Genomic DNA, 22,072 nt, shown 5'->3' on the forward strand with positions numbered 1-22,072 from the left:
ATCCAAGAGCTCGCCTCGTGAGGTAAGGATGATTCTGAGAAAGGTCAGGAATCAGCCCAGAACTAAACGGGAGGACCTGGTCAATGACCTGAAGAGAGTGAGACCACAGTCTCAAATATGACCATTAGTAACACACTACGCTGTCAAGGATTAAAATCCTGCAGGGCACGCAAAGTCCCCCTGCTCACGTCAGCACATGACCATCTGGATGATCCAGAGGAGAAGGTCTATTGGTCAGATGAGATCAAAATAGAACTATTTGGTATCAACTCCACTTGCCGTGTTTGGAGGAAGAAGAAGGATGAGTACAACCCCAAGAACACCGTCTCAACCGTGAAGCATGTTGGGGGAAACATCATACTTTGGGGAGCTTTTCTGCAAAGGGGACAGGACAACTGCACTGTATTGAAGGGAGGATGGATGGGGTCATGTATCAAGATTTTGACCAACAACCTTCTTACCTCAGTAAGAGCATTGAAGATGGGTCATGGCTGGGTCTTCCAGCATGACAATGATCTGAAACACATAGCCATGGCAACTAAGAAGTGGCTCCGTAAGAAGCATTTCAAGGTCCTGGAGTGGCCTAGCCAGTCTACAGACTTGAACCCAATAGAAAATCTTTAGAGGGGGCTGAAACTTAATGTTGCCCCGCGACAGCCCCGAAACCTGAAAGATCTGGAGAAGATCTGTATGGAGGAGAATCCCTGCTGCAGTGTATGCAAACTTGGTCAAGAACTACAGGAGATATCTGACCTCTGTAATTGTAAACAAAGGTTTCTGTACCAAACATTAAGTTCTGTTTTTCTATTGTATCAAATACTTATTTCATGCAATCAAATGCAAATTAATCCCTTTCCGACGTAGTATGTAATAGTATGCATCATGAATCCCTGGTTCAGTGCGGGCTCCGGCGCTGAGGACGCACTGAACCGGGCACATGTCAGCTGATTCTTATAGCTGACATGTGCCCGCAACAGCTGCGGGTGGAATCGCGATCCATCCGCGGCTGTTAACTTGTTAAATGCCGCTGTCAATCTCTGACAGTGGCATTTAACTCGCGCAAACAGGATGAGCGTCACTTACCCTGCCCTTCGGTGACCCCATCACATGATCGCGGGTCACCGATGGGTTGGCATGACAACCCGGGGTCTGCAGCAGACCCCTGTGGTTGTCATGTCAAGATTGCTATGAGCGCCGCCCAGTGGTCGGCGCTCATAGCAAGTGAGCACATCTGCTACATACAGGCGATCTGCTCATCGCCTGTATGCAACAGAGCCGATCAGGCAAGTGCTGCTTCTAGGCTCCCATGGAAAAAGTAAAAAAAAAAAAAAAAAAGTTTTTAAAAATATTAAAAATATATATGCAAATTGCCTCTTCAAAGAAAAAGAGGACTTGAACTCTACAGCACCACCTACTGGAAGCAGATTTGACTTTTATCTAAGTCATATTGCACGACTCGTTAAAAGGTTGATTGTGACTTGTAGGATTACTGCTTCTAGTAGGTGGCGCTGTAGAGTTCAAGTCCTCTTTTTCTCTGAAGAGGCAATTTTCATATTAAATTTCCCAGAGGCGCATTGCACGGCGAATAAGTCTCCTTACCTTGACATGCCAGATCCGGTATGTCACTCTCCACAAGGAGAAAGTTTAAATCACCCCCTTTCGCCCCATTCAAAATAAAACAATAAAAAAAACAAAACATACACATATTTGGTATCGCCGCGTTCAGAATCACCAGATCTATCAATATTAAAAAAGAATTAATCCGATTGGTAAACGGCGTAACGAGAAAAAAATTCTAAACGCCAGAATTAAATTTTTTTGGTCGCCGCAACATTGCAATAAAATGCAATAATGGGCGATGAAAACATCAGTTCTACCCCAAAATGGTATCAATAAAAACGTCAGCTTGGCACGCAAAAAATAAGCCATCACCCGGCTCCAGATCCCGAAAAATGGAGACGCTACAGGTCTTGGAAAATGGCGACTTTTTGCTAAAAAATAAAAAATAAAAAAAAACTTTGGATTTTTTTTCACCACTTAAATAAAAAAGAACCTAAACATGTTTGGTGTCTACAAACTCATAATGACCTGGAGAATACTAATGGCAGGTCAGTTTTAGCATTCAGTGAACATGGTAAAAAAAAAACAACAAAAAAACAACTGTGGTATTGCACTTTTTTGCAATTTCACCGCACTTGGAATTTTTTTCCCGTTTTCCAGTACATGATATGGTAAAACTAGTGATATTGTTCAAAAGTACAACTTTTCCTGCAAAAAATAAGCCCTCACATGGCCATATTGACTGAAAAATAAAAAAGTTTTGTCTCTAGGAAGAAGAGGAGCAAAAAACGAAAATGCAAAAATGGAAAATGGCCCGGGGGTAAAGGGGTTAATTATGTAAAAATCATACAATATGATTTTCTGATTTTTTTTAGATTCTGTCTCTCACAGTTGAAGTGTACCTACGATAAAAATTACAGACCACTCCATTCTTTGTAGGTGGGAAAACTTGAAATTTGGCAGTGTATCAAATACTCTTTTTCCCCACTGTTTATTTCTCTCATATTCGATGAGTTCAGATTAATCCCAAATGAGCTTATGTCCTCTAACCAATAAAAAGCTGTAATGGTGTACAGGGTTTAGGATCTGTGTCAACTTAGACCTCATCAAACTGTAGGAAATAATTTTCATTTGAGGAAAATATAGTTCATTCTCCTTAGTTCTTCCTATAAAAAGTATTTCATACTCTGCTGTTAGTAAATCATTTCCTAGTACCTCCTTGACTACTTCTTCATATAACCCGTGACTCTCTGGGGAATACTTGCTCCAGTGCTTTGTCTCTTTAATACCCATTCAGAATGAAGTAACTGCCAATAGTGAAGAGCCATAAATTCATCATTGATCAGAAGGGGCAATATCATTTGTTCTACTACTGTTATAAATGGTCCTTTAGAAACCAAACTACTTTATGGCTGCCATTAATTTTTTACCTGGCAATCTGTTCTAGCCTGTTCTGCAGTATATATGAATTATACACATAACCCTTGCATGAGTCTGGGCACTCAATTCATTCAATGTTTAAATGCCATTAGCTGAACATTAACATGGATAGAAGAGTTAGGCAGGGTAGAACATGCTGCCATGCAATGCATATCTGGTTCACCCAGAATAATGAATCACAGATTCAGTCAAGCAGAAAAGTTGGCATTACAACAGGGGTTGTACATTCATACTGGCCATGGTTGGCAACGTTTCTAGGTAGTAATTTCCCTAGAGAACCCTCCATAGCAACCTTAACCATACCTATTTTCCTTTAAACATGAATTACAAGGCGAGAATAATTTCTACTACTTAAATATGTCCGGCTTACTTGCTTTAACTCTTACCTTACTCAGAAGATATGCCTTAGATAATGCACAGAACTGATTGCAATTCAAACATAAATTATCAAATAAGGAAAAAATAATCCAAATTATGAAGGGTTTTTACTTAGCCCTAAAAGTCCCATTTTAAGGGAATCTGTCGCAAGGTTTTTGCTACCCCTTCTGAGAACAGCATGATGGTAGGGGCAGAGACCCTGATTCCAGCGATGTATCACTTACTCAGCTGCATGCTGCAGATTTGATAAAATCACAGTTTTATATGATGTGTTGTCTGAATGCTGAGCTCTGTATAACCTGCACACACCACTGATTGACAGCTTTCTGTGTACACTGCGCATAGGCAGAAAGCTGAAAATCAGTGAGATGGGGTTATGCAGAGCTCATGAATATGGCATAGCAGTTGGTTTACTAGAACATTAGTTTGATAATCTCCTGCTGATAAAGCTGTGATTTTATCAAACCTAAGCAAGCAACCCAGTAAGGGTATGTGCACATGGCGTTTTTTATACAACGGTTGTTTTTGAAGCTGAAGACGCTTTAGGAAAACCCAGGCAGTGTTTTCCCTGTAGTGTCTTATTTGGCGTAGTTTTTGCAGCGGGTTTGCGTCTAGCTTTTTTTATTTTCGTTTTTATTTCACATAATAATAATAATAATTTTTATTTATATAGCGCCAACATATTCCGCAGCACTTTACAATTAAGCGGGGACATGTACAGACAATAAACTCAATACAAGGAGAGACAGTTTAAACAGTTACATCAGGAGCGAGGTCCCTGCTCGCAAGCTTACAATCTACAAGGAAAAGGGGGGACACAATAGGTGAAAAGTGCTTGTTATTTCAGGTCTGACAATTATAATAAGTCGGGATTATCATATAAAGCTGTATGATCCGGTCATCAGCCTGTATGTTCAAGTGCAATACTCAATTACCAAGTGCAGTTATCGAGTGCATGGAGGGTGTAGAGACAGATGAACAGTAGGGGGCAGATCTGAATAGTATTTAGGAGGGAACAGGGGAAAGTTAGTTTACTGGGTATTTGAGGTGGTAGGCTTGTTTAAAGAGATGGGTTTTTAAAGCACTCTTGAAGACATCGGGGCTAGGCATCAATTGGATCATCTGCGGTAGAGCATTCCAGAGAACTGGCGCAGCATGAGAGAAGTCTTGGAGATAGAGGTGCGAGGTTCGGATTATGGGGGATGTTAGTCTTAGGTCATTTGTGGAACGGAGGGCACGTGTAGGACGATAGACTGAGATGAGAGAGGAGATATAAGGTGGTGCAGAACTGTGTGAAGAGCTTTGTGGGTGAGAGCAATGAGTTTATATTGGACCCTATAGCGAATGGGTAACCAGTGTAATGACTGGCACAAGGTGGAGGCATCGGTGAAGCGGCTGGAGAGAAATATGACCCTGGCTGCCGCATTCAGGACGGATTGGAGAGGGGAAATTTTGGTAGGAGGGAGACCGATCAGAAGAGAGTTGCAGTAGTCCAGACGAGAGTGAATAAGAGCGACAGTAAGAGTTTTAGCAGTTTCAAAAGTGAGAAAAGATCGGATTCTGGAGATGTTTTTAAGATGCAGGTGACAAGAGCGAGTGAGTGATCGGCTATAGGGAGAAAAGGAAAGGTTAGTGTCGAATATGACCCCAAGGCAGCGGGCGTGCTGCTTGGGAGTTATGGTTGAACCCTCCAAGGTAATTTCGATGTTAGGTAGAGTTAGGTTAGTAGAGGGAGGAAACACAAGAAGTTCAGTTTTGGAGAGATTCAGTTTAATATAGAGGGAGGACATGATGTTAAAGACAGCAGACAAACAATCCTTGGTATTTTGTATTAGGGTAGGGGTGATGTCAGGGGAAGAAGTGTATAATTGGGTGTCGTCAGCATAGACATGATGCTGGAACCCAAATCTGCTGATTGTTTGTCCAATAGGGGCAGTGTATAGAGAGAAGAGGAGGGGGCCTAGGACTGAGCCCTGTGGAACCCCGATAGTAAGGGGATGAGGAGGGGAAGAGGAGCCGGCAAAAGATACAGTGAAGGAGCGGTCAGAGAGGTAGGAGGAGAACCAGGAGAGAACGGTTTCCTTGAGGCCTATAGAGCAGAGCATAGTGAGGAGGAGCTGGTGATCCACAGTGTCAAATGCTGCAGAGAGATCCAGGAGAATCAGCAGGGAGCAGTGACCTTTGGATTTGGCTGTTAGTAGATCATTAGAGACTTTAGTGAGGGCAGTTTCAGTGGAGTGTAAGGAGCGAAAACCAGATTGTAGAGGGTCGAGTAGAGAGTTATCTGAGAGATAGCGGATTAGACTGGAGTGGACCAAGCGTTCCAGGAGTTTAGAGATGAAAGGAAGATTAGAGACAGGTCTGTAGTTAGCAGTGCAGCTTTTTAAGTAAAGGGGTTATGATGGCATGTTTAAATGAGGAGGGAAAGATACCTGAAGAAAGAGAGAGGTTAAATATTTTAGTCAGGTGAGTGGTGACCACCAGAGAGAGGGACTGCAGGAGATGTGAAGGAATGGGGTCACTGTTGCAGGTTGTAGACCGAGAAGAAGCGAGGAGCTGGGTAACTTCTTCGTCTGTAACAGGCTCAAAGATGGCAAGTGAGCTTGAAGTGCGGCAGGGAAGGGGATCCAGGCAACTGAGGAGATTGGGCTGAGATGTCCTGATGGATGTGGTTGATTTTTTCTAGGAAATAAGTGGCCAGATCCTCCCCGCTGAGGTTGGTGGTGGGGGCCTGTGCTTTAGATTTCAGGAGGGAGTTTAAGGTTTCGAAAAGTCGTTTTGGATTGTTGGACATTGAAGTGATGAGGGTGGTGAAGTAGGATTGTTTGGCCAGATGAAGGGCAGAGTTATAGGTTTTGAGCATGAATTTATAGTGGATGAAATCCTCTGCTAAAAGAGATTTTCTCCACTGACGCTCAGCACACCTTGAGCAATGTTGAAGAAAACGTATTTGCATCGTGTGCCAGGGCTGCCGTTGTCTGTGTCGGGTCTTTCTGCGTGTAGGAGCTGCTTCATCTAGGGCACTCTTCAGTGTATTATTGTAGTGTGACAATGCTATGTCTGGACAGGAGAAGGAGGTGATGGGGGCTAAAGATATGTGGAGATTGTCCATAAGCTGCTGGGTATTAATGGTACGTGTATTCCTATAAGTGTGGCAAGTGGGGGTGTCCCGGGTGAGGAGACAATTCTTGACAGAGAAGGAAAGAAGGTTGTGGTCCGAGAGCGGGAGAGGGGACTTGGTAAAGTCATCCAGCGAGCAGAGACTGGAAAAAAACAGGTCCAGAGTATTCCCGTCTTCATGGGTAGGAGAATTAGTAAACTGTGAGAGACGGAATGAAGAGGTTAGAGAAAGTAGATGAGAGGCAGATTGGGAGAGGGGATCATCGATGGGGATGTTAAAGTCGCCCATGATGAGGGTGGGGATGTCACATGACAGAAAGTGAGGAAGCCAGGTGGCAAACTGATCCAAGAATTGGTGGGAGGAGCCTGGAGGGCGATACACAACCGCCACTCCCAGGGAGAAGGGTTTAAAGAGTCTGATGGTGTGGACTTCAAATGAAGGAAACATAAGTGAGGGAACCGGGGGGGATGACCTGGAAAGCACATTGTGAGGAAAGGAGCAGACCAACACCTCCACCCTGTCTGTTGCCAGGTCTGGTGGTATGTGAGAATTTCAGCCCACCAAATGAGAGCAGCAGCAGCGGTGGTGTCTGGCTGCTGAATCCAGGTTTCTGTGATAGCCAGAAGGTTAAGGGAATTAGAGAGGAAAAAATCATGGATGTAAGTTAGTTTGTTACACACAGACCGTGCGTTCCAGAGAGCACAATGGAAATCGATAGGAGAGGGCATGCACTGAACGTTAATAAGATTAGCAGGGTTTCTATATGCAGCTGGAGGAGAGTAATGTATGCTAGTGGAGGGGGGCCCAGGGTTGGGGAAGATGTCGCCTGCGACTAGTAAAAGGAAAAAGAAGAGAAAGAGTAGGTGGTGCAATGATTTGTATGAACGTTTTGAGTGCTGTATGGAGATAGAGGATGGTTTGCAGTGGGTGAGGAATGTCAGTAGAGCCTCAGAGTTATACATGGGAGAGGGGAGAAGGGAGGGGTTGATATAGAGAGAGTGCACAGAATGTGTTAAAGGGCGGGCGAGTTGTGAGAAAGCAGAAGTGAAACAAATAAAAAGCAGATTGATAAGACTAATGCATAATGCAGTATGACTGACCGAGAAGCATGTTTGTATGAATATCTTATGCACCTTACCTGGCTCCTGCCCTGTCCAACTGCCATTGTATAACTGCACTTTTAACTATTGCACTTAAAATCTATTGCACGCATGACCCAGCATGCGTGCTATCCCGAGCCAGAGCTGAATATACATGAAATGAAATGTCTACTAGAATCCAGCACCAGTTGGTCATACTGAGTAATTAGTCAATTAGCACAAGGCCAGAGCAGGCAATGCTATGCACGGTAAACACCCAATGTTAAACAAAGAGGCCATAAAACAGTGAAATAGAAAGCTTTGAAGACTAAAATAGAAACAGGAAAAAAAACAAAACACAGATGGAGGAATTAAATACCATGGAAAAATCTTGCTAGAGAATATGACTCTGTTCACACTTATCATCAGACAGCACACAAAAACGGATGGAGGAATTAAATACCTGTGTGAAGAAGAGAGGAGAGTGGGTTATCAGCTTCGTGCCATTGTATAACTGCACTTTTATAACTGCACATAAAAGTTAGTGGCAGCTTCCAACCTTAAACCACTTGAAGAATGGTTGTGACGCTAGTCACTACTCATGGACAGGCCCTGAGGCAGAGAATTCAGATGTTCCAGGGTCAGTGCCAAGAGAGCACGTAGTAAACTAAGGGAAAAGACGAAGACGTAACTCAGGTCACTGTCCCGGGACAGAATACCAGAGAAATAGTAGATGTAAGCAAAGGGGCAAAAACAAACAAGTAGTCAGAACACGGTCCAAAGGTCAGAGAGCAATAGATCAGAACTCACAGCACAGGAATCAGGCGAACACACCACAGAGCAAAAGCTTTGACATGGCACTGACCTGGGCCAGACAGCTCACCTAAATAGCAGGGCAATTACTAAGAACAGGGAGCACGAGGAGTACTCTCTGCACCTCCAAGTTTCAGATAGGTCAACTGAGCTGTCAATCAAAGCACCGACAGCTCAGCATGCCCCAGTACTGGATAGGATGACAGAGCTATCCATCACTTAGTCCCAGACACACTGAGTGGAGGAATCGTGACAATGGTCACCTCGTTCAGCCACTTCAAGGCTTTCAATGCCTAAAAGAAGTGAAAATCGATGGAACATATGTACAGCATGTTGTTTTGACATTGCAGTGCATATATTCATTATTTTTGGCTTTTTTGATTGCTTTTTCAGGCATGTTCGAGAAGGAAACCAACTGAAAAAGAATCCATGTGCACATACCCTAAGTGACACATCACTGGAATCAGAGGCTCTGTCTCTACATTATGCTGCTTAAACTGATATAGCGTACAAATGCCACATAGCTGTTGTAACCAATCAATGACTGCAAGGGTGACACAGTGTCCATATTGATGTCTTCTGCAATCACATGGAGTCGGACCATACACAGAAACCTACTGTAACTCGTAGTTCCTGAGTCCAATAGTAACATTCGTAAGAGAGTCATCTATGTATTATGTATCATTTACAATACCGGTGTCTTCATATGTGCCAAAGAGAACTTTCAGCACTAGTGCCCAGATGTAACTGCTATCTCGAAACCCCCTATAGTTATGCCTCAAAATAAAACCTCAGCTTCAAAGATCTTCCAAAACTCAAAATTATGGATCACAAGGACACTCCTTCGGCCTTAGTTTTCTATTACATACAATTATATACATTGAAATATTCAATAACTACTGCATGTACCATACAAAGAATATTAATATTCACCACACTATGTCATCCACATTACTAATGTTACTTATCATTAAACATTAATAAAAAGCATTGGATTCACAGTGGTAATATCAAATATCTTGTCAACCCTGTTGACCCATGTGATCTCCATGCTCCAGCATTCAGCAAGTACCGGTAATAAATCTGCCATCTGCTTTACCATTGATTTTACTCCGCATCCTATACATGTTAATGAAGCGGCAGGTTGCAGCATCTGCTTAGTCAGTGTGACAAAATCCAACGTACAGTTGATGCCTATTGACTGGGACTTCTTGAATCTTTTTAGTGGTAAATGTCAGTGTCCCAGTCCTTTCTATGACCTTCTCCATTTCAACAGTGGAGCACAATGCATTAATATTTCACAAAACTATCTGTTTGGTGCAATATCGGATGTGTGCTTCATATTTGTTACATATGAAATCCATACTAAGATGGAACATTTAAAGGTGTTTTATCTTCATTGTAATAAATGTGTAGGGATAATTTTGTGACTTTTATGGACTGCACAGCTCTCCTTTTCTCTGGATCGACGTTCAGTACAGTCTGATTTATGTTCCAATACAGTGCATGATTGCTAAGGCATAAAGTCCACTATACTGAGCTACATTTTCTTATAATTTTTTAACATATGTAATACTAAATATTATGAGTATAGATATTTCATATCTATACCCATAATCTGCCATGGTTAACATAGCTTGCACTCTCCAAACTGCACTATAATAGGTTTGCTTCAAAATATAGCCTAAATGATCTGTTAATTTATTTTACATTATTAGTTTATATGTCAACATCAGCATCTTGATCCAATGATGAAACAAGAGGTGTGCCTCAGACTAATGTAGACTCCCGCTAGGCACTGTAGTTAAAGAAGCACTCCCAATAAGTTTTTTATTCATTAAATATGTGTTATATGCATATAATATAGTGTGAGTGTATTAATATACTCAAGCACCACGGTATTCTCCAGGATCCAGCGCCGTTGCTCTCCTCTTCTCCCCTTTCCAGACTGTCCATGTTATGCTGCGCTCTGCGTGACCCCGGAAGTGGCTTTTACAGTGTAAGTCTATAGAGTGTCAAAATGAGGCTTCATAGGCTTACATTGTAAAAGAGACCTCCGGTTCACACAATTGCGGTGACCTCACTGAGAAGAGAAGAAGAGCAGCAAGCAGTAGGTGAGTATATTAACACACATTAATATACTCTAAACACTATATTATATGCATATATACACACAATTAATGAATAAAAAACTTAACCTGAATGCTTCTTTAAGGTGAGCCTATCACCATGAAAATGCAGTCCAATCTGCAGGCACCATGTTGTAGAGCAGAGGGAGCTGAGCAGATTGATATATATTTTTGTGAGTATAGATCAGTGTAACCTGCGTTTTAATCATGTAAACTTCAGCTCTGACTGGGACTTTCAGTCCAGTGGGCAGTCCTATCAGTGACTGACAGCTTTCTTCCTATAAGTGTACATATGTAATGCAGGTGCCGGAATGCAACGCACAGAGACACAAGGCAAGGACAGTCGGAGATGTTTATAAACAGTTTATGTATATATAAAACAGGTATTCTGAACAAGGGGATAACAACAAGGGTATTGAATGGTAATTTGAAATATTAGCAAAATACGAAGTCTCTCTAAGTAATGTGGTGCACCCAATCAGGGGAGTCACCACGTCAGTTCTTTATCTCTGTATAGGGCCCTAGCGGGGGTCACAGGGTTATTCACGCTAGGCCGCAAGTCTTTTCCTGACAAAATCAATTAGAGCAAGTTTAGCCTCTTCCGCCCCAACTGCTCCCCTCCCAACCTGCGTACATAAACCCAATTGGCCCTGGTACCGTGAGTGAAGAGTAGAAGTGACGGCCCTGTTCACGTATGCAGCTCCTCTGCTTTCACTGGTGTGACTTTCCTGGCTCAGCAGTCTCCCAACTCCTCTCTTCCTGGCCCTTGGAGGCAGTCTCTCAAGCCGTGGATAGGGGGGTCCAGACCTCGTCTGTCGGCGGGCGACGTCGGGTTCCGCAAACTCACTCAGCACGTCAAGCAGGTTCCGACTCTCTTCAGTAGGCACAGCACTTGAGTCACATCTGTGAGGGATCCGGAGCTCATCCACCGGCGCCCGGCTGTGGTACCTCGCAGGCCTCCAGCTTAGGCCTGCCACGCGGGGCTTCTCAACATGCACGGAGCACGCCTGCTCCTCTCTGCTGCTTGGCGCCAAAAACCCCTCAGGCTTGGCGCGCTGGCCTCCTATCTCCAGGAGCTCCTTCCTGGAAGTCACCTGACCGGGTCCAGCGTCTAAATCTGCTCCCCCTTCAACTTCTCTTGTACATCTCGGTTCCGCATGACTGTGCCTAACCAGCAGATGGCAATCTCTCTCTATCTTTGCAGCACCCTGTAAGAATCCACTTAGAGGCCCTTTTGTCTCCATTACACATACAGAGATGTCTGTCAGTCACTGAAAGTACCGCCTACTGGACTGAAACCAGACAGCAAAGGATTATGTGATTAAAACTCAGGTCAAATAGAATCTTTTCTTACAAAACTATATATCAATGTACTCCGCTCCGTCTGCTCTATAACAAGATGCCGGCATATTGGACTGAATTTTCATGGTGACAGGTTTCCTTTAAGACGTAGTCAAATATCACAGTATTCCTCAAATGGAACTGAACTAAAAAGCAACCTTGGAGAAAATATTGTGGCAAATTAGTTGTAGGTAAGCATGAATTATAGATAATGACTACTGGTCTGTATTTTTCTACGCAGCCTGAATTCGATCTAGTGCATTATCCTGAAATATCTATTAGCAGACATACATATGGGAGCATAATAAATGTTTTGCACCATTAAAATAGTTCATTTAAGGTCACTGCTTTTCTTTACCATAAATGTAAGATTCATTTGTTTTTTCAGAAAAATCGTGACAGCTCTACTTACTTACCGCCCTAAACCCATGGAAACAGTAAATCATGCAATGATAAATGTCATTTGTGAAGGTACTAGAGTATATAAAATGAAGGGATGGCACACACACTGCCAGTAACGGGAATATGCAGCCTGACAAGCCAGAGTCAATAATGTCTGTCAAAATCTGGCTTCTTAGATCATCGTGACAAGTAATTAGGTGACCCCGTTTAATCTGGATAAGCAGAGTTTAGGCACTTTGCAGTGTCTACATGATTCATGAGGGGGCACACGGTGACTCCCTTGTCAGCAGAAATCTGCTTTTTTAAAGTTACACTTCCGAAGATTGTTGTCTCATTTGTGATTCCTGGGTATTCTGCTTTCCAGCACGTGTCAGCGACGTGGCCTACACTGTAATGGGATCTAGCCAATGCAGCATTAAGGGAATGGAATTTAGGCAAGTTCATGTAAAATAGCTAATTTGTCACACAAGCAAGCATTTGTCATGATTGGGGCCATTTATCAGAAGGTGTCTGAAAGCTGATGTATCCGTTGCTTGCGTAGAGTTCAAACATGACGGAATTTGTGTGTTGCCACAGCAACCATGCTGAATTTCATTTATCCATATTCTATAGTAACGTCTCCATCAATCATCTACAGCATTCTGTTATAGCCATTCCTCTGATATGTAAAGAAGACTCAAATGCTTTGGGACTGTTATTTGAGGGTGAAATATAATAAAAGCCCAAATGAAAAAAAAAAAAACAGCAGCTCCACCCTTGATCTCCTCCTCCACTTTGACCTGACTTGCCTGTTGCACCTTCCTCTTTTTATTACTGTTTTAAAAATTGTGGCATATGTAAATTAAGATGACATTTAAAAAAACATCAGCAGAAAATAACCCATTGTTTAAATCAGGTTTTTGCATTACTTGTACTTAAAAAAAAGTCAATGTTTTTTTTCATATCACAAACTTTATTAAAAATTACAAAATAGTAATTTTACAATTTGTACACTGACCACAGTTTTTTTTAAGACTCATACTTCCTGTTATTTCAGGAAGAAGTTTTTCAGCAGGCTCCATATCATCAGAGGCAGAATTACAATGAGAGATAACACCTCTATACACAGCTGATATGACATGATCTACCATTTACAATGGGGGATGTCACACTTGACCTTTGTCCATCTCCCTTTGCACAGGTTTATTAGAGTCTTCAATACAAAAGATATATTTGGATAAGGTGGATTGTGGCTATGTACATGTGTTGTTTCATGAAACAATAGGAAGTTAGAGTCCACAAAATCCCCAGTGGCCTGTGTGACAATTTCAAGATTTCTATTTTTTGTCTTTAATGCAGATTTTAATATGTTAAAAAACAACATTTTCAATTTTGTTTTACGAATAAATTTAACATAAAAGCCTAATATAAACACATTTCTAATGTCAGCTTCCCTTTAATGCAATTTAAATGCAGTCCAGAAAATGGTATCTGAAAGTATTGTCCTACGTACATCTTTACTCTATGGCAGCAAAATAACAAAACTTACTTTTAATTTCAGGTCCTTCCTCTGTGATTAGCAATGACGATGACTCAGCCAGCCCTCTTCATCATATCTCAAATGGCAGCAACACACCATCTTCCTCAGAAGGTGGCCCTGATGCAGTTATCATTGGTATGACAAAGATTCCTGTCATTGAAAACCCACAATATTTTGGAATTACAAACAGTCATCTGAAGCCTGATACATGTAAGTTCAATGCTTTGATTACTTTTTCAATGAACTGTCTGACAGCAATAACATGTCTAGCTGTAAAGATCGATATGATGTGTGGCATGTCACAAACATTGCATGCCTTTGTCATTTTAAAGTTAATCATGTGCTGCCTCATCTTAATGTTGAAATCCATTTTTTAATCTAAATTTGTCCAAATTTTTTTGCTGATTTGTTTTGAGATATACTCTTAAGTCAATGCGACTATAGAATTCTGCTTAGTTTTCTACTTACAAGCCAGTAAAAAAAGTATATATGTCTCATACTGGCACTAAAAAAAGAAAAATAAGTAAAATAAAAATTTTAAAAAGTTAAAAAAAAACACAGAAAACTGTTTTGTCACTAAAAACATAGCTTTTGTGTAAAAATAAACCGAAAAAAAAATACACATAATTATTATTGTCACATCTGAGACAACCCGAACTATAACACTGTCATATTATTTATCATGTACAGCGAACAGCATGGAAGAAAAATAAAGAGAACAAGCCCTTATATGGCTACATGATCAAGTAAAACAGTTACAACTCTCAGAATATTGGGATGCAAATCTAAATTATATTTTGTGGAATATAGTTTTTTTGTGTGCAAAAGTAGCAAACCATAAACAAACTATATAAATCTGATATCGTTATAACCCTACTGAACAAAGAATAAAGCTGTCTTATCACTTTAAAAACGACATGAAATATATCCCTAAATTTTCTGCTATCATACAGTACAATGTGTCATGAAACAGCACTTTCAAAATCATTGGGATATGATGAAGTATTGAAGCATTCCACCATGATTACCATATAAAGTGACATATGTCAGATTGAAAAACGGGGCTTGGTCTTTAAAGGGGTTTTCCCATTTTAATGAATAGATCTTGGAATAATAATAATTTCCACAATTGGATAATTAATCCATGATTGGATTACAGCAGGGGATCACAGTTGATTCTTTCTGTGAGGTAAAACATTTTCCTGCCTGTTTTTAAACAATGTTTTACTTCAAAGAAAGAATCATTAGCGATCCCGTGCTGTCCTGTCTGTATACTCTTTTGCTTCCTCCCCTACCCAGGAGCTGTGGTATGATCAGACCATGTTCCTGCACAGTCAGATGCAGCCATTACACAGTACACAGCAGGGGCACATTTATAAGATTATCTCAGCACAGGAACATTTTATTTAAACACATCCCATTGTCCCTGTACGGTCAGACACAGCCATTACACAGAACACAGCAGGGACACTTTTATAAGATTATCACAGCACAGGGACATTTTATTTAAACACATCCCATTGTCCCTGTATGGTCAGACACAACCATTACACAGTACACAGCAGGGGCACTTTTATAAGATTATCTCAGCACAGGAACATTTTATTTAAATACATTCAATTGTGGAAGTTATTATTATTCCAAGATCTATTAATTGAAAAGAACTTTTATTCGTGGGAAAAACCCATTTAACCCCTTAAGCCCCGCGGGTGGTTTGCACGTTAATGACCAGGCCAATTTTTACAATTCTGACCACTGTCACTTTATGAGGTAATTACTCTCGAACGCTTCAACGGATCCCCCTGATTCTGAGATTGTTTTTTCGTGACATATTGTACTTCATGATTGTGGAAAAATTTCTTCGATATCACTTGCGTTTATTTGTGAAAAAAACGAAAATTTGGCGAAAATTTTGAAAATTTTGCAATTTTCAAAATTTGAATTTTTAAGCCCTGAAATCAGAGCGATATGTCACACAAAAGAGTTAATAAATAACATTTCTCACATGTCTACTTTACATCAGCACAATTTTGGAACCAAAATTTTTTTTTGTTAGGGAGCTATAAGGGTTAAAAGTTGACCAGCGATTTCTCATTTTTCCAACAAAATTTACAAAACCATTTTTTTAGGGACCACATCACATTTGAAGTCACTTTGAGGGGTCTTTATGACAGAAAATACCCAAAAGTGACACCATTCTAAAAACTGCACCCCTCAAGGTGCTCAAAACCACATTCAGGAACTTTATTAACCCTTCAGGTGCTTCACAGGAATTTTTTGAATGTGGAAGAAAAAAATGAACATTTAACTTTTTTCACAAAAATGTTAATTTAGACCCAATTTTTTTTATTTTCACAGGGGTAACAAGAAAAAATGGACCCCAAAATTTGTTGTGCAATTTCCCCTGGGCACGCAGATACCCAATATTTGGGGAAAAAATACTGTTTGGGCGCACGGCAGGGCTCGGAAGGGAAGGAGCGCTATTTGACTTTTTGATTGTAAAATTTGCTTGAATAATTAGCGGACGCCATGTTGTGTTTGGAGAGCCCATGTGTGCCCAAACTTTGGAGCTCCCCCACAAGTGACCCCATTTTGGAAACTAGACCCCCCAAGGCACCTTTATAGATGCATAGTGAGCACTTGGAACCCCCAGGTGCTTCACAAATTGATTCGTAACAATGAAAAAGTGAAAAAAAACAACACTTTTTCATTTTTATGAATCAATTTGTGAAGCACCTGAGTGTTCCAAGTGCTCACAATGCATCTAGATAGGTGCCTTGGGGGGTCTAGTTTCCAAAATGGGGTCACTTGTGGGGGAGCTCCAATGTTTGGGCACACAGCGGCTCTCCAAACGCAACATGGTGTCGCTAACAATTTGAGCCGATTTTCCGTTAAATTTGTTAGAGGACACCATGTTGCATTTAGAGAGTCCCTGTGTGCCCAAACATTGGAGCTCCCCCACAAGTGACCCCATTTTGGAAACTAGACCCCCCAAGGCACCTATCTAGATGCATAGTGAGCACTTGGAACCCCCAGGTGCTTCACAAATTGATTCGTAACAATGAAAAAGTGAAAAAAAAAACACTTTTTCATTTGTATGAATCAATTTGTGAAGCACCTGAGGGTTCCAAGTGCTCACTATGCATCTAGATAGGTGCCTTGGGTGGTCTAGTTTCCAAAATGGGGTCACTTGTGGGGGAGCTCCAATATTTGGGCACACAGCGGCTCTCTAAATGCAACATGGTGTCCGCTAACAAATTTAACGCAAAATTGGCTCAAATTGTTAGCGACACCATGTTGCGTTTGGAGAGCTGCTGTGTGCCCAAACATTGGAGCTCCCCCACAAGTGACCCCATTTTGGAAACTAGACCCCCCAAGGCACCTATCTAGATGCATAGTGAGCACTTGGAACCCCCAGGTGCTTCACAAATTGATTCGTAACAATGAAAAAGTGAAAAAAAAAAACACTTTTTCATTTTTATGAATCAATTTGTGAAGCACCTGGGGGTTCCAACTGCTCACTATGCATCTAGATAGGTGCCTTGGGGGGTCTAGTTTCCAAAATGGGGTCACTTGTGGGAGAGCTCCAATGTTTGGGCACACAGGGACTCTCTAAATGCAACATGGTATCCGCTAACAAATTGAATGGAAAATCGGCTCAAATTGTTAGCGGACACCACATTGCGTTTGGAGAGCTTCTCTGTGCCCAAACTTTGGAGCTCCCCCACAAGTGACCCCATTTTGGAAACTAGACCCCCCAAGGCACCTTTCTAGATGCATAGTGAGCACTTGGAACCCCCAGGTGCTTCACAAATTGATTCGTAATAATGAAAAAGTGAAAAAAAAAACACTTTTTCATTTTTACGAATCAATTTGTGAAGCACCTAGGGGTTCCAAGTGCTCACTATGCATCTAGATAGGTGCCTTGGGGGGTCTAGTTTCCAAAATGGGGTCACTTGTGGGGGAGCTCCAGTGTTTGGGCACACAGGGACTCTCTAAATGCAACATGGTATCCGCTAACAAATTGAATGGAAAATCGGCTCAAATTGTTAGCGGACGCCACATTGCGTTTGGAGAGCCCCTCTGTGCCCAAACTTTGGAGCTCCCCCACAAGTGACCCCATTTTGGAAACTAGACCCCCCAAGGCACCTTTCTAGATGCATAGTGAGCACTTGGAACCCCCAGGTGCTTCACAAATTGATTCGTAATAATGAAAAAGTGAAAAAAAAAACACTTTTTCATTTTTACGAATTAATTTGTGAAGCACCTAGGGGTTCCAAGTGCTCACTATGCATCTAGATAGGTGCCTTGGGGGGTCTAGTTTCCAAAATGGGGTCACTTGTGGAGGAGCTCCAATGTTTGGGCACACAGGGACTCTCCAAATGCAACATGATATCCGCTAACAATTTGAGCCGACAATTTGTTAGCGGATATCATGTTGCATTTGGAGAGTCCCTGTGTGCCCAAACATTGGAGCTCCCCCACAAGTGACCCCATTTTGGAAACTAGACCCCCCAAGGCACCTATCTAGATTCATAGTGAGCACTTGGAACCCCAGGTTCTTCACAAATTGATTCATAAAAATGAAAAAGTGTTTTTTTTTTCACTTTTTCATTTTTACGAATCAATTTGTGAAGCACCTGGGGGTTCCAAGTGCTCACTATGCATCTAGAAAGGTGCCTTGGGGGGTCTAGTTTCCAAAATGGGGTCACTTGTGGGGGAGCTCCAAAGTTTGGGCACAGAGGGGCTCTCCAAACGCAATGTGGTGTCCGCTAACAATTTGAGCCGATTTTCCATTCAATTTGTTAGCGGATACCATGTTGCATTTAGAGAGTCCCTGTGTGCCCAAACATTGGAGCTCCCCCACAAGTGACCCCATTTTGGAAACTAGACCCCCCAAGGCACCTATCTAGATTCATAGTGAGCACTTGGAACCCCAGGTGCTTCACAAATTGATTCATAAAAATGAAAAAGTGTTTTATTTTCACTTTTTCATTTTTACGAATCAATTTGTGAAGCACCTGGGGGTTCTAAGTGCTCACTATGCATCTAGATAGGTGCCTTGGGGGGTCTAGTTTCCAAAATGGGGTCACTTGTGGGGGAGCTCCAATGTTTGGACACACAGGGGCTCTCCAAACGCAACATGGCGTCCGCTAACAATTTGAGCCGATTTTCCATTCAATTTGTTAGCGGACACCATGTCGCGTTTGGAGAGCCCGTGATGTGCCTAAACAGTGGAGCTCCCCCACAAGTGTCCCCATTTTGGAAACTATACCCCTCAAAGATTTTATTAAGGTGTATAGTGAACATTTTGAACCCAGAGGTACGGCACATTATTTGTTTACATTAGGTCATCATATTGAATAAGTTTTCATTATTCTTGAGCGCAAGTGCTCGCTACTTGAGTTTGCATCGGGTACTCAGGTATGCACCATGTACAGCGTGTGCTCGAGTGACATGCTCGAGTCCCTGCTCCGCATGTTTCACGGTTATTAGACACCCAAAAAAAAACATGCGGGGATCGCTCGTGCATGGCAGGCAATCCCCGTAAAGTTTTTTGGCCGCGAAGCATATGGGGCAGAGACTCGAGCATGTCACTCAAATACCCACGATACTAAATGCATACCAGAGCACCCGATGCAAACTCAAGTAGCGAGCACTTGCTCTCAACACTAGTCGCCATATCGTCATCTTTTTTTCTTACTTTTGAAAAAAATCCCAACCCCAGCCCTAACCCTAGCACAACCCTAGCCCCAGCACAACCCTAGCCCCAGCACAACCCTAGCCCCAGCACAACCCTAGCCCCAGCACAACCCTAGCCCCAAACCCAGCCCTAACCCTAGCCCAATCCTAACCCAAGAGTTTATTTTTGACGCCGTTCCTTGTGCGGTATAAGTGATTAGACGACTTTATTCTTCGGGTCGGTGTGATTACAGCAATGCCAGAATCATATGGGGTTTTTATGACTGACAGCTGTCACACACTAAAAGACGCATTTTTTGTAAAATCTAGTTTTTGCATCGCCATATTTTGAGAGCTATAATTTTTCCAGATTTTGGCAGACAGTCATGTGATGGCTTGTTTTTTGCGGGATGACTTGACGTTGTTATTGGTGCCATTTTCAGGCACGTGACATTTTTTGATCGCTTTCTATTCCGATTTTTGGGAGGCAGAATAAACAAAAACCAACAATTCAGGAATTGTTTTTTTTTTTTTTTTTTATTCTGTTCCGCGTGTGGTAAAATTGATGAGGCAGCTTTACTCTTCGGGTCAGTACGTTTACAGCGGTACCACATTTGTATCATTTTTCTATGTTTTGGCGCTTATACACAATAAAAGCTATTTTATAGAAAAAAATATTTTTTAGTATCGCTTTATTCTGAGAGCTATAACTTTTTTATTTTTCGGCTGATGGAGCTATATGGTGGCTTGTTTTTTGCGGGACGAGATGACGTTTTCAGCGGTATCATTTTTATTTATATGCGTCTTTTTGATCGCGTGTTATTCCACTTTTTGTTTGGCGGTATGGTGATAAAGCACTGTTTTTTGCTTGGTTTTTTTTTTTTTTTTTTTACCGTGTTCACTGAAGGGGTTAACTAGTGGGACAGTTTTATAGGTCAGGTTGTTCCGGACGCGGCGATACCAAATATGTGTACTTTTATTGTTTTTTTTTTATTTTTTTTATAATAATATTTATTGATGGGTACATTATATTTTTATTTTTGGTGTATTATTTTTTTTATTTTTTTATAATATTTTTGCACATTTTTTTTTTTTTTTTTTCCCACTTTCACACAGTTTATACACTTTATTACTTTGTCCCACTCTGGGACTTTCACTTTTTTTTTTCTGATCGCCTGCATGGCACAGGAATGGAGCACCATCCCTATGCCATGAAGGCTGTCAGAAGTGCACAGTGTGAAGATTGCTTGGAGATGCACTGCGCATGTCCAAGCAATCTTCCTGCTCTCTGGTGACCCGGATGTTGTCATGACGACATCGGGTCGTCATGGCAACACCCGGGAAGCCTTTGCAGACTGCGCTGGAAGCCGGAAGAGGAGGTGAGTATCGCCGATCACCTCCCCTTGCCCCCGCAATGCCACGATCGACTTCGATCGACTTCGATCGCAGCATCGCGGGGGTTAATGTGCTGGGAGCGGTGCGTGACCGCTCCCTGCACATAGTACCGGGTGTCAGCTGTGACAATCAGCTGACACCCGGCGGCGATCGCGCCCGCACAGCCTGTGTGCGGGCGCGATCGCGATGACGTACTAATACGGGTCTGGCTCTTAAGTCCCAGGGCACAGACGCGTATTAGTACGTCAGATGTTATTAAGGGGTTAAGGTCAAAATTGGCTGCCTCATTAAGGGGTTAAGAAGTAGAGTCTTCAGGGGAGTAAACTGGTGAAAAATGCAAGATCCAAAAAATATAATGGTCAGAATTAGTATTCTACCTCATTTACACACACGTCTATTATGAAAAGTTGTGAAAGTTCAGTTACTCTTCAATAATATCATATATAGTAAATTCCCTTTAGCGACAGCTATAAATTGCCAGCATTTAATGCATTTCAATGCATGGATTTCTGCTATAAAGAGATATTAAACTTAGGTCCAGATAATTTTCCACAAATCAGCAGTGTTATGTGTAAACATTGGTACAGATTTTGCCTTGGACTTCCTAAAAATTTCCTCCTATGCATTGTTAAAGTTAAAATCTGTGGCTTTTCTGCAACATAGTGAGCATGCTGTGGGTTTTGAACAGCACTTATGGGCCCTTTGTAGATTTTGCATTGGGGCCCAAAGTCATGCTATCCAATTATTCTGTAACTAATGACAAGGTTCAAAATGATCAGCGGCAAAAACTTTTCACTTAAGTTCCCACAATGAATTTTTGGTGAGTTTTTGACGTTGTACATTTTCATTGCGCAAAAAAAGAAGCGTCTTACAGTTCCCGCAAAGTGAATGGGACTTATAGAAATCTCATGCCTACTTTATGTTTTTTGAAATCAGCAATATGTCAATTTCTCTTCTGGGTATGCAGAGTTTTATGTGGATTTGAATTACATGCATTAAATCTCGTTTCTGCTGCACAAATGCACCAAAACTACTATAATCCACATGTGACTGTATCAATAAAGTTTTGTCAAAACCTAATACCAGGAAGTGTCAAAAACAAAACAGCTTTATTTAAAACATGACATACCAGATAGAGACAAAAACCGCAGCGTCAAAAACACAATAAAAAAATGCAATAAAACACAACGAAAAAAAGCAAGCAATCTAATTT

At 41.6% G+C, this 22,072-nt stretch overlaps 1 protein-coding gene across 6 annotated transcripts in view; it reads left to right on the plus strand.

The window, feature by feature from the left end:
- Positions 1-22,072, plus strand: part of NTRK2 (neurotrophic receptor tyrosine kinase 2) — a 379,702-nt gene that overhangs the window by 262,674 nt on the left and 94,956 nt on the right. For all 6 annotated transcript variants that reach the window (XM_073670937.1, XM_073670934.1, XM_073670935.1 and 3 more), the window contains one exon: positions 13,804-13,992. In XM_073670937.1, the coding sequence (XP_073527038.1) occupies positions 13,804-13,992 (189 nt within the window). The remainder of the gene's footprint in view (positions 1-13,803; positions 13,993-22,072) is intronic.

The sequence above is a fragment of the Phyllobates terribilis genome, unplaced genomic scaffold (assembly GCF_046119375.1).
Source record: "Phyllobates terribilis strain yellow unplaced genomic scaffold, ASM4611937v1 Scaffold_1__5_contigs__length_1240528914, whole genome shotgun sequence".
In the NCBI taxonomy this organism is placed as follows: Eukaryota; Metazoa; Chordata; class Amphibia; order Anura; family Dendrobatidae; genus Phyllobates; species Phyllobates terribilis.